Source organism: Botrytis fragariae (assembly GCF_013461495.1).
Source record: "Botrytis fragariae strain BVB16 chromosome Unknown tig00000045, whole genome shotgun sequence".
Lineage (NCBI taxonomy): Eukaryota > Fungi > Ascomycota > Leotiomycetes > Helotiales > Sclerotiniaceae > Botrytis > Botrytis fragariae.
The window spans coordinates 1,844,672-1,857,340 of record NW_023500991.1 but is presented as its reverse complement, the minus strand read 5'-3'; the positions used below and the strand labels follow the sequence as shown (position 1 = coordinate 1,857,340).

The window sequence follows — 12,669 nt, the reverse complement described above, 5'->3', positions numbered from 1 at the left end:
GATGGGAAGAGTAATGACTTATAAAATAGCATTTGTTTGGAGTTATGGATATGGGATGAATCAAAATGGTCTTTATATGCTCGTCTGTTCAGTCAAAAAGTATGCCTGCTTCCTTAATTGTTGTTTGATATGTCATCGTGAAAAATGTACGTTCGATACATTCAATGTGAAATAGAGAACAAAATCAAGTAAAATGAAACAGATAGTGAATAGTGAATCAATCCTCCCCATCCCAGGCAATCCTCTTCTCTCAACTCGGTCACTTCAGAGAACACCCCATCAAATTCACTCCTCTCACACACGACGGCGCGTCCAACAAGGTAAAAAATCCTCAAATTATCCGTGCGCATTTATGCACGCGATTTCGTGTCTCGACGCGATTTTGTCTGTGTTCCATCGAAAACGCCCCAAAGAATTGACAACGCAAATCTCGTTCAAAATCCCCGGGACAATTTTTTTCGAGATCGCGCAATCTTCCTCTTTCGATGTCTGGTCTAGAAATTGTAGATCTGCAAAAAGCCCCATGCTTGGTTGTGTAACCAGACGTGCAACAAGAGGTTTTTGAGGGTGCGAGGAAGCGAGGTGATTGGCTCGCAGAGTTGCATGGGCTGAGGGGAAGGGAAAGTTGAAGGGCGGAGAACACTACGATCACAGCACAACAATAAAACGAAAGGATTACAATATCAATATGGCAGACGAAGGAAAGCGCAGGAGAGTGAGACCGTCGAATTGGTGGGAGGTGCAGGAAAATGAAAATGGGAATGGGAATGGGGAGGTGGATGTTAGCAGTCAAAGTACGGCGAACGCGCAAAGTCCAAGTCCAAACATAAATACACTGGGTGGAGGAATTGCAAAGAAAAAGGCAAGACCTTGGGTTCCGGCAGGAATGAGTGTACCTAGTGAGAAGAAGAGAGGACGATCTTCTTTGGGACCGGGTTCTGGAATCGCGAAACAAAACGGGGAGAACGATGAGGGACAGGGCAATATTGAGGTCGAGGCTGAAGATGAGAATTCAAGAACGAGAAGAGGAAGAAAAAATACGAATAACACAGGAGGAATATTGAGTGGGCATGGCAATACGGATGTTGTTGAAACGGTAACTGCGGTCAGTTCCCTGGCGCCGCAGAAGAAGAAGGGTAGACCTGCTGTGGGAGTCGTTGATCGTGCAGCGAGGAATGGACCATCAAAAAACGCGGCGACGGGAAGCCGAACTAAGGGCGAATCAAAGGCGTCGCATACGGGTGTAGAGGAAAGAAAGCGCGGAAGATCTGCGACTGGAAATTTGGGTACTACAAACAATCGAGAGAAGAAGAGCAATGGGGATCATATTGAACCCGAAAAGAGCAAGTCGTCGCGATCACAAAAGCGCGATCCGGCAGAGCCCGAATCATCAGCACCAGCTCGTAAAATAAAAAAGTCTTCCAAGAATGTCGAAGAAGAATCCGAGAAGCAATCGAAGCCATCGGAGTCGAAGAAGCATGTTAAAATATCGGATGTACCACAAACCAATGAACCGGAGGCTGGAAAGCCAAAAACCAAGAAAGCTGGACCTCCAGATAATTCCGAGTTCACAAGGAAGCGGAAGGATTCGAATACTGATGAACAGCAACCACAACAACAAACTAAACGTCGTCGTGTGGAAGATTCACAAGATAATCGGGCCGAGCGAGAACAGCCAGAGCCGCCTTCGTATCAACATCTAGCAGCTGTTACTCGGCGTGTGACACACGAAACTATCGAGACAAAATGGGAACCTCTACCACCGGGATGCTTGGACAAGATTTCTGATTTACTGATCGATGCACAAAGACCTGTTGTCTTACAGATTCGCGATGAACGTAAGAAGACTCAAGCCAGTACAGCGATACGAATGATAAGCCGTCGACTTTTGAATAGAGTTCGAAAGGGTATGCCATTTCCTAAAGGGACAAGAGCCAGTCCAGAAGACGATTTTGATTTTGAGAAGATACTGGATTACAATCGAGTGTTAGAGAATAAACTCACACCAATTTTGCATTCAAATGACCTTTTGGAGGCTGAATTGAGAAAAGAGGAGATATTACTTGAGAGTGAGGAGAGATATCTTGCGGAACTGGAGGCAAATGCAAAGGATGAAGCGACAAGTAGAAGACAAGCCGCTCGAAAAGCTCATCCACTGCTTCAATTCGAGGTTGATGGCACTCAAAAGGTACTCAACGATGATATCGGTATAGATGAGAACGAAGCTCCTTCTCCGATAACTCTCGACGTAAGTTTCTATTATTTCTAAACCTCATACACAACTAATATATTCTCCAGGCCTCGAAATATCAAGATCTTGAAGGCATTGTTAAAAGCACAGATGGTCACGTGGACAGTATCAAGGGCAATTTACAACAGATTGAAGGTATCACCGATGCTATGGCTAAGAGTAAAGCTTCTGTACAAGCGGCTCTGTTCAGTCATCTCGATCTCGATCAGTACAATGACGTTGTTCTGGGTTAAAGACATAAAAACGGTTATTGGTGCAAGACACAACGGTTTCGGTGGAAGGAAAGTGGGATTGCATGTTTAAGTTTGGGAGGAACATTCCACAGGAATATTTCTGTGTTGTGTGGTTATTGATTTTATAGTTATTGTATTAGATACCCAAAACTCGCTCCTTGATCATTGATAAGTATGTAGTTATAATGATCTACAATTCATTTGTTCTTTGTACCAAAGTATCTTTTAGACCTAGACCACCCTTGATCAACCTCGCTTCACGATGAAATTTGCAGTAGCTGCCGTCGCCCCGCGTTCTACACGTCAATTCAATAATCCCATTAACCCAAATCTTGCAACACAAATTGATCCAACAATCCAGATAAGTAATTTATTACTATAATAATCAATTAATACAAGGTAAAATTTCATTCTTGTGTGATGGGTAGTGAATTGAGCTGACAAGCTGAAGGGATCTTTCTAATTCATAAATTCATCAACTGTCAAAACCTTCGTTCACCCCTTCAATATCGACCAGCGCAACGTCGCAATCCAATGGAACCCTATGAAACTTAGGCTCTGATGCCATGGAACAAAATGGAGCCAACAATGGGCAGGATGCAAAGCCACCGGCATCATCTGCAGCTGCTGGCGCAAACAAGAGCCCGAAGAAGAGGCGTAAAGTAAATCATGGTATGCAGAAGTTTCCCAAGGGAACCAACGACTTCCAAATGTGAATTACATGATCTGAAACATTGGCTAATTGTGGAACGTCTTTTGCAGCTTGTGTATACTGTCGGCGATCTGTGAGTACTCGATTGGATTATACTACAAGGGGGGGTTGGACGGGTGTTTGCATACCGTTATGCGTGACATTGAAATGCCAGTGGCCAACAGCTAATTCGGTATTGTCCCTGAGCAGCACATGACATGCGATTTAGTACGACCTTGCGCGAGGTGTACAAAGCGTGGAATTGGGCATCTTTGTCATGATGAGCCCCGCGAACCGGAGTCGACCACGAAGAAAGCAGCGGCGAAGAGTCAGCAGCATCACCATAACAACAACGCTACAGCAGGAACAGCGGAGGAGCTGGGAGGGACACCGCCAGGTCTTAAGCTCGAAAATTCTCTTGACAATAGTCTAAATAACTCGTTCGTCACAGCGGAACAACAAGGTCAAGATCAAGTTCAGGAAAACAAATTGAGTCTTGGAGCACCAGCAATATCCCGCGGTGTCCCTCTTCAGCTGGTCCAGCCTACACCGGTTTCTGGGATACAAGCGAATGCTCTCAATAGTAGCAGCAACAATCAATGTATGATGCTTTATATTCTCCTAGTTTTCTTCTTCTGTCTCCGAGATTACTCTGAAATATTGGGCACGTATTAATCCTTTTTCGTTATAGTTCTTGGGTATCCGAATGACTGGCTTGGGTCGCAAAACCAATTTCAAGATATGCATAACTACCATCCATCGTACATGTTCAACGCACCGGAAGTCACCAACGAGTACAATCTCTTGAATGATTTCCTCAATAATAGTCTTCTAGACGACGGAGCTCTAGGTACAGAAGACACATCAAATTTTTATCCTGATCAAGCTGGCTCAATGTTATCGGGAGGCAATTCTAACACGCTCACATCAGGAGCGCAACAAGCTTCAGGTAGTGGTCCATCAACAGGACTGAATCCACCAGGGAATTCGATTTCGAGACCAGCAAGCGTCATACCAATTGATAAAGCCCGCGAGTACTACCTTCAAGCGGCCGATCCCACTGGTAACGATGTCCCCGAAGTTAGAATGCAACTATTGTTAAGGGCAAAGTACGACGCCGGAATGCTGAAGCCTTTCAATTATGTTAAAGGATATGCGAGACTTTCGGCTTATATGGATGGACATATGCAACCGGCTTCAAAGCAAAAAATACTCCGGCAACTGGATCGTTTCCGCCCGAAATTTAGGGAAAAGGTGCAAGCATTGACAGATATTGAACTCATCTACGTGGAAATGTGGTTTGAAAGGAGTTTGATGGAATACGATCGAGTTTTTGCAAGTATGGCCATTCCAGCTTGTTGTTGGAGGAGAACGGGAGAGATTTTCAGGGGTAATAAGGAAATGGCTGAGTTAATACATGTTCCTATTGAGAAATTGCGGGATGTAAGTTACTTTGGAGATTTTCATTCTCGTTCACACTCGCACTCAAACGTTCTTGGCAAAGACAGATATGGAATATGCTGCAATTGTGGCTGATTCTATCTTCCGAGCCCTATTTATTGTTCAAACGGCTGACATTTTTCTGTGAATAGGGAAAAATAGCGCTCCACGAAATCCTGACGGAGGAATCGCTAGTCAACTATTGGGAGAAATTCGGAGCTATAGCTTTTGATTTGAATCAGAAAGCACTTTTAACGAGTTGTTCGTTAAAGAATCCGGATGATAAGAGTAAAGATCCGACAATTAAATGTTGTTTTTCGTTTAATGTGAGGAGGGATGATCATAAGATGTGAGTCTGATTCTTTTTCTTCTTTGGGGATCCCTTGACATGGAGGGTTGAGGGGATTGATGACGGGGACATCAGCAAAAAGGAAACGCGGTTGAGATGGACAGCATTTCCAAGATCAAAAACTAACAACAAATCCAAATAGCCCATCTCTAATTGTTGGAAACTTCTTACCTCAAGATCCTGTTAAGCGGTGATATATCTAAATTATGGTATGGGAACATAAATGAAAGACGGGGAATAAAGAAGTAGAAATGAAGAAATCCCAACCCTTTTTGGTATTTATTAGATGAGTACGTACATAAGATGCATAACGTAGAGATTGGAATTGGAAATGCCACTTTGGAGAACGGGATTGGATTGGAACTGGAGATTTTAATTCAAGGAAATGGAAAGGAAGTGAAGGGAACAGGGGTTTGAATAGCAACGTAGAGGGTTTGTGAATTGATGGTTGATGGTTGGATTGATGGTTAGATCAAATGGACTTGATAGGCGGGCAGCGGGGGGAGTACTGGAGGTGGGATTGTTCGGGTAAATACTAGGTATGGTAAATTACTACTGCCTACCTAGTATGAATGTAAATTCACAGCGCAGAGCAAAGCAAAGCATGAAAAAGCTTCATCTTTCAACTTTTTATAAACAACTTTTTTTTCAAACAAAACAACATTGTTATGAGTGTTTCGAAATCGGAAAAGAATGCTGCCAAGTAGCGGTGCGGATGAATGATTGTACTGTTTTCTTCTATTTTCATTGAAGAGGGAAGTGATTGGGGATATCCTTCTTCTCTATTTAACTCTTTAGATCTCTAAATAAATAAGGTGATGTGTAGAGATTTCCATCTGAGATTCCTCGAATGACATCCAAGAAATTTGAGACATTAAGAGAAGTAAAGAGAAGACGAAAACGAACTATCAGGGATAAAGAAGGCGGTACGAGAAGGAAGCACGAAAGGATATGATGGGTATGGCGGGTGATAAGAGGGCTGGGGCTGGTGTTGCACGGCAGGAGGGGGGTGTTGGAGGGAAAGGGGAAGGAATTGGGATGCGGGGTAGTGAGGTGGATGGAATGGGGATTGAGAAGGTGAAGGTGAAGGATCAGAGGTTGAGGGGGTTGTTTGGTGAGTTTTGTACTTTTATCTGTTTTTTGATTCTTTCTGTGAATGGTTTTGGGGCGTTGATGGTGTAGAACTTGGAGAGCTGCAGAGTTGAAAGGCTGAGGGGTGAGTATGAGGGTATGAAGCTATTGAAATGGCCATCTTACTTCGAGCGCAGCGAGCTATGGGGGTTTGGCGGCTTGCCCCCATAGATAGGATCGATCTTTCTGGTTTGTTGGAATGATACTCTGGTGGCTTCAGGGTCGGCGGGTAGGGAAGGTGGCGGCAGACATTATGTTGTTCAATTTAAAAAAAATGCAGATGACGCTCCGCTGGCCCTCTGGGGGCCACTGCCGTGGGGGAAGTCTATCTCGAAAGAACGTTCTCTTACTTTTCTCTAATTTCAATTCTAACACACTGAACTTCAACTCGCAGTATTCGCACAAAAACTCGAAAACGATCTCAATTCCTTAGATAAAAGCCTCAGTCGACATGTGTTCAATTTCACGTTTACAACTATTGATGGAAATGGCACATTCAAAGAATTGGAGAATAAGATTGCTACATTTCCGACGAAGTTAAGTGCGAGTGCGAAGGATAAAGCACAGGAAATGGATGAGAAGGCGACGTGTATTTGGAATGTTGCGACGAGGTTGAAGAGGAGTCTCCCTGCGGAAAACGATGAGGATGAGGATCGAGAATCGAAGACTTGGGATAAGAGGAATGAGCTCAGAGCTGTGCTGATTATGGTTAGAATGTTCGCTTTTCTGGTGTTGGATTGTGCGAATGAGTGTTGGAATTCTGTCGCTCATATACAAGCGGATACTGATAGGGGTGAAGAGAAAGAGAAAGGGGAGAAATCCAGGGGAAACTTGTTGAGGTTGATGAGAGTGGGAATCAAGACCGGGAAAGACTGCTTGGGTATGTATACCTGCCTTCCTTTGTCTATGGTGTAAAGAGCCGGACTCTGTGAGTTATAGCTAATACTTAGGCGCGGAATAGATGGACAGAAGATCGATTATGCGGTCAAAGTCTTGGAGAAACTTGCAGGATATACGGGATACAGTGAAGAACTTCTACGTACATTCGAATCATCTGGTACCTCAGAAGAAAGGGCAGCCTGCGCGAGATGTACTGCTGAGTATTTTGTTCTTAGAACTTTATTGGTAAGTTCATAATAGTCCTGCAGATTATCTGCTAACACATTTTACAGGCATGGCGACAGGACGATATGCAACTCGCTGAACATATGTTTAATAAATCTATGTCTTCCAAAGAACTCTTTGATCATGCTACTACCGAAAGTCTCTCGGATACCTTATACGAGATGGGAAAGGCATTACTTGAGAGCGAACAACATGCTTTGTCCGTCAAATGGCTGGAGCGTGCTTATGAAGTTCTAAGTGGTGATGAGTTAGACAAGTTGAGCGCCGATGCTGCAGAATTGCGAGTATCTATTATTCAATCACTCGTCAAGGCACTATTGGAGACTAAAACGCTAGAGTCAATACAACGGGCAAGGGACTTGATCGACCTTCTCGAGTGCGAACTTGGAGATAAATTGATAGTTCTGCTTCTAAAACTGGAACTTCTGACAGGGATTCCAAGCGAAACTTTCGATCATTTGACATATAGTGCTATTCTCAACAAGATGATTCGAACTCTTGTTTTTAATCCGACGAATTTGCGATTGTTCATGTTTCATGTTCGGAAACTTCATGAAAAGGCGCCGAGTTTGGCGTGTGGAGTTCTGGATGAGACGATTAGATTACGAGTCAAAGAGTTGGCAAATATGTCAGAATGGTTGGAGAAGACTCTTCTCACGAGAATCTGGATGGGTGTTAGTGGGAGAGAAACTGAGAAACTATTTGTTGCTCTTGAAGGATTCCTTACGATGATTGCGGAGAACATTAAGAAGTCGATCGGTATCGAGGCTACTATGGCTGCTCATACGGTTTGTGACCTTGTGGTCATTGAACAGACAAAGGACTAATTTGATATAGTTAATTTGGAAGAAGATAGAAGCAAATTATGGTCTAAAGCAGTATGAGGTAACTGAGAAATGGTGCCATCTTGCAGTTCATGAATTGTTTAAGATACCTGGAGAGGCCAATATTGCTAAGATATCTCGGTTTGTTCCCGTTCTCTGATGGGCGGTCATGTCTAATATATAGATAGGAAGCTTCTTCTCTGCTCTCTAAATCGAGGGGACATCAATTCCGCCCGCGATATGTTCACAGCTATGTCCGATTCAGCAAAAGAAGAGCCTTTGACACGATTTCTTATGTACAAAATAGCAATCAGAAGTGAGGAGGTTGAATTAGCAGCAGAATGTCTTGAAAGAGTGGCTTCATGCACCGAAGATCCCTCCCTGCTTTTCGCTTGTGTTCTTGATGCACAACAAGTTGGCAACAAGAAGCATGTTTTAGATGCTCTTTGGTTGGTACTAGACAAGTTTGAATATGGCGCGCAAGAGAATGTGCGTCTTCCGTCGATAATTAGGATGATTATTGTTCTACTTATTGGTTTGATTGATGCCGAGAACACACCAAGTATTTACGCCAGGGAGAACATTGAGAAACTGTGTACAATGTTCGAAAAAGGTAACCTGTCTGCCCAAGATCCTTCAAAGACGCTATTCTGACCATTCAATCACAGCACTCAACGCCATTCAAAAATCGCTGAATCGAGGAATATGGACAATTCTCGAGCTCGAATGGTTTTCCCGAAACTCATACAACCTATCCCTCAAACATCTTTCCATCTGGGAACCACAACAATCTCTTAGATTGCTCGCTTGCTGTATCGGCTTCATTGATCGCTACCCTCAAGATATCGGTGAAGATGCTCATGAGGACGTTACACTCCGAAAAATGTTTTGCAATTTCTGCGCTGCGACTATTTTCGTTTCTATCGCAAGAGCCGAACAGAATGTTGAATCACAATTACAGTTTTATCTTAATTTAAGAAAACATGTAGCGAGTTTTGATCATATATTGCAGAAAAAGCTCGAGAAACTAGAAGTGGAAATTATCGAAGATTTGTTGAAGAAATTGTCTGTTCTCCTTGCATTTGATTTTGAGGCCGCATGTAGGTTGAAAGATTGGGATGGACTTGGAGAGATTATACTTAAAGCAGGGATCTGTAAGAGTATGAGGGTTTACGAGTTGATGGCGGATTGTATCTTGAGTTGTGAGGCTCCTACTCAAGGTTTGTTCTTCTCGCTTCTCCCCTTTCTCCCCGTCTCCCTTGCCACCTTTTCCTTTACTATCTGCAATATTGCTCTGAGAAAAACTTATATGCTAACACATCCTCCTTTTAATAACAGTCTTAATCCTGACTCTCAAAAAAATCACAAACAAAACTTGGGAAATGGAAGAGTTCGATACCATCAAATTGTCAAAATACATGCGTTGTCTATTTCAGGCAGCTATGGGATCGGACGACAAGATTGCAGAGGAACTTATCGATCAGATTTGTATGCTTGCTGCTGATGCTGCCGAGGTACGTCTTTGAATTACTCCCGCTTCCCTTCTTCTCCTTTTCCATTCTGTGTCCTTTTCTCTTTTCCTATTCTCTGTAGTCATCCAACCCTCTTCTGTCGCTTGAAACTCCCATCTTGGAACAAGAACAAGAAAGTTAACCTCCACTTCAAAACTCAGACACAAGTCCCCTACCCGACCCAAGAACTCGATTGGCTAGCAACTAAAACCTTCAACCATGCCATCGATCTCTTCAGCGCAGATCAAGATGAAGCGTGTAAACGATGGGCTGATAAATCAATACTGATTGCGGGATATTGCGATGATGCTGGAAGTTTGAAGAGGCTTCTGATACAGAGATTTGGAGGGTTGAGATTTGATGGGTAGTGTTTGGATGGATGATGCGATGGAGAGAGGGTGGTTGTAGGACGTGTTAGGTTGGCTCTGCAAAAGGTGCTGGAGGATCGAGTATTGCACGGATGAAAGATATGCCTTATGCTTTGCTACGCTTTTCGCCATTTACATAGCCTGCACAACGGGTACTTGCAGAGCAGATTATTGTCTTTAGACGAATGTATGCAGATTATCCGCCTACAAAGCAGATTATTGAGATTTTCAAACAGGTAAACTGGAGATTATTTGTAGATAATCTGCCTACTTACAAGTAGACAAATAATTTGTAGATTATCTGCAAACGATCTGCATATTACAGATTATCTAAAGGTTTTACAGATAGTCTACAGTGCAGGTAGGACTTTCAATAGATCCCCGGCAGAATAAACTATCTGCAGATAATCTACAGATAAGATTATTTCTGCGCAGCCTATACATATATATATACACAGAGAAAGATTCATACCTTATAACGAGCTCAAATTAAATTCATGGAACTTTCTCTTCTGTAGTAATTAACTTTTCAACACATACATACATAACTCAAAATCACTGCATGTGAGCATTTCTTCTCCTTTCGAAAACTTCTGCCAATTTGTCTCTGGGAGGAAGCTGTTGTTGTTCAGAGTCCAGACAGATATATGTGGTATAAGAGTCATAGAAATTGGACGACCGATCACTAGAATGAGAGGAAGAGAAGTAGAATAAATGAGACAAGAAGTGACCAGCACATATAATAATTTAAGGTAGCTTCTTATCCCAACCCTAAGAAGAATAAATAAAGGAGCGTCAAAATAGTTGACTTCCCAGCAGTCAACTCAAGGTACAAACCACACCGGCTTTTAATTTCCAAGATAAGCTCTACTTATCATTGTCCCAATCATCCACAACGCCCCTCTTACAATCCGCGGAAACCCTTGATAGGGAATCTAAAGTTGACATGATGACTCTCCGCACCACTAAGCACCACAACATTACTTTCCTTTGCCTTCTCGCTCGCTTCTAAACTTTCCCATCCCACGGCCGCTACAAACACTTTCCCCTTTCCGTCAACATCATCTTTGGAAAGGCCAGATGCAACTCCGGTACAGCCTTCTAGATCCTTGAATTTGGTGACTTGGGCGCGGAGATCATCTTCGGAGGAGGCGCCTTGCTCAATGGTGAGCATTTGAACAAAGTGTGCGTCGATTACTTCTTTGGGGGCGTAGGGTTTGAATTCGATGATGATGAGGTTTGGGGGGGCGGTGAGGTTTGGTTTTACTTGGGCTAGCATTTCTTGGAAGGCGGGGGTTGCTATTGTGAAAATTTAGATAGATTTTTGAATTGGGAAATAGGGTAAACCCGTGGGGTGGAAACTTACTTTGAAATTTAATGAAAGCTTCAGTAGATTCCCAACCAATGAGAAGCTCGAGTTTTTGTTCATCTTCGCTGTGGGGTCCCCAGCTTTTGTGCTTGTTAGAGATGCGTCATAGGTTGGTGATGAAGAAAGGAGCATACCGAGTGCGAAGATAGCCATCTTGAGTCTGCAATGTTTGAAGCATGAATTTGAGACCATCCTTCCATTCTTCAACCCCTCCGTTAACAGATAAGATAACTCTTTCAGTGATAGCCATTTTGAGATTTGTGGTTGTATATGCTGATGATTATGAATGGAAAAGTCTTTTAAAATTATGGATTGCTGAGATTGTGCCGGACAATTGTTTTGAGAGATGAGCTGAATGTGATGTGCTGTGATGATTTTCTAAACCAGGTGGTTATTCGTCGTCCTTATATACATTGTCTGCTGTCAACATACATGGATATAAATTATGAGCAAGCCGCATCAGCCCATTCCAAAATCCAATTAAAGGAGGCGTTCGTAACTCATTGTTACAGCTAATCAATTTACAACAGTTGAAGCATTAAAGTGCATTCTCATCCGAAAGTACTCACAACACATCCGGCACGTGATTATAATCTTGCGAACTGTACACGGGAGCTTTTATTTACTCTTCCTATTGGCCAGCTCATACGATAGAAATTTGAACCATGCCTCAAGATCAGCTATTGTAGGAAAGCTTGAATTTGGAAAGGCTGTTTCATGAGATGCACGCTCGGAGTTCGAATACCATCGCTACTCGAAACAAAGATGTTTGCACTGATCGCGAGTGGGGCATTGCGATGCGATGTGACAGGTGGCACATGTCAACTCTTTCAAAAAGCTACTTCAGACGATCCTATTGCTCTGAGTTCAATCACTTGAAGCAAAACAGATTTGTGCGCCCGGTACACGAGTCTGTAATGCGGCTCGCATCGCGCATGGATTATGCATTGAAAGTGGCTAACTTCGAGTCCGAAAGCTGAACGGCTGAAGAGTTTGAAATCATATTCCGGACATCCAGAACACCATCGAAGTATCAAACGCTCCGTTAGGAAAGCACCTGCATGTTTCTAGATTCACCAAAAAAATCATACACCTTAATGATGACAAATTGACAAGGATGATAGCAATGTGAATATCAAAAGCCAACGGGTAACCAAATGACCAAGAAATAGTGTTCATGTAAGAAAGCAAAAGTAGTTGTGGTAGTCCGTAAGCTTATTAAGATGGGAAAATACCATTGGGATCATATAAGGAAGGATCTCAAATCAAATCAAATCTTGAACATACATTCAATCACAACACGAAAGAACTACCCAGTGTTGCAATAATGGGGATTGAGTTGTCAATGTCGAGAATATTATCTGAAGTATCTTACAA

General features: G+C 42.8%; 3 protein-coding genes across 3 annotated transcripts; 2 read left to right on the top strand and 1 right to left on the bottom strand.

Moving 5' to 3' along the window:
- Positions 1 to 688: 688 nt before the first annotated feature.
- Positions 689 to 2,484, top strand: Bfra_003763 (putative kinetochore protein fta7 protein; the record flags this gene model as incomplete). The annotated part of the gene is made up of 2 exons (XM_037334167.1): positions 689 to 2,248; positions 2,299 to 2,484. The coding sequence occupies 2 exons, from the start codon at positions 689 to 691 to the stop codon at positions 2,482 to 2,484; spliced, it is 1,746 nt and encodes a 581-aa protein (XP_037194254.1).
- A 566-nt stretch (positions 2,485 to 3,050) lies between these two features.
- On the top strand, positions 3,051 to 9,923 carry Bfra_003762 (putative transcription factor zn cluster transcription factor rds2 protein; the record flags this gene model as incomplete). Its single annotated transcript, XM_037334166.1, has 13 exons — positions 3,051 to 3,156; positions 3,405 to 3,776; positions 3,867 to 4,618; positions 4,768 to 4,964; positions 5,888 to 6,078; positions 6,490 to 6,975; positions 7,057 to 7,220; positions 7,268 to 8,008; positions 8,058 to 8,185; positions 8,233 to 8,657; positions 8,713 to 9,264; positions 9,383 to 9,558; positions 9,717 to 9,923. The coding sequence occupies 13 exons, from the start codon at positions 3,051 to 3,053 to the stop codon at positions 9,921 to 9,923; spliced, it is 4,497 nt and encodes a 1,498-aa protein (XP_037194253.1).
- A 904-nt stretch (positions 9,924 to 10,827) lies between these two features.
- Positions 10,828 to 11,542, bottom strand: Bfra_003761 (uncharacterized protein; the record flags this gene model as incomplete). The annotated part of the gene is made up of 3 exons (XM_037334165.1): positions 10,828 to 11,222; positions 11,290 to 11,372; positions 11,427 to 11,542. The coding sequence occupies 3 exons, from the start codon at positions 11,540 to 11,542 to the stop codon at positions 10,828 to 10,830; spliced, it is 594 nt and encodes a 197-aa protein (XP_037194252.1).
- Positions 11,543 to 12,669: the final 1,127 nt, after the last annotated feature.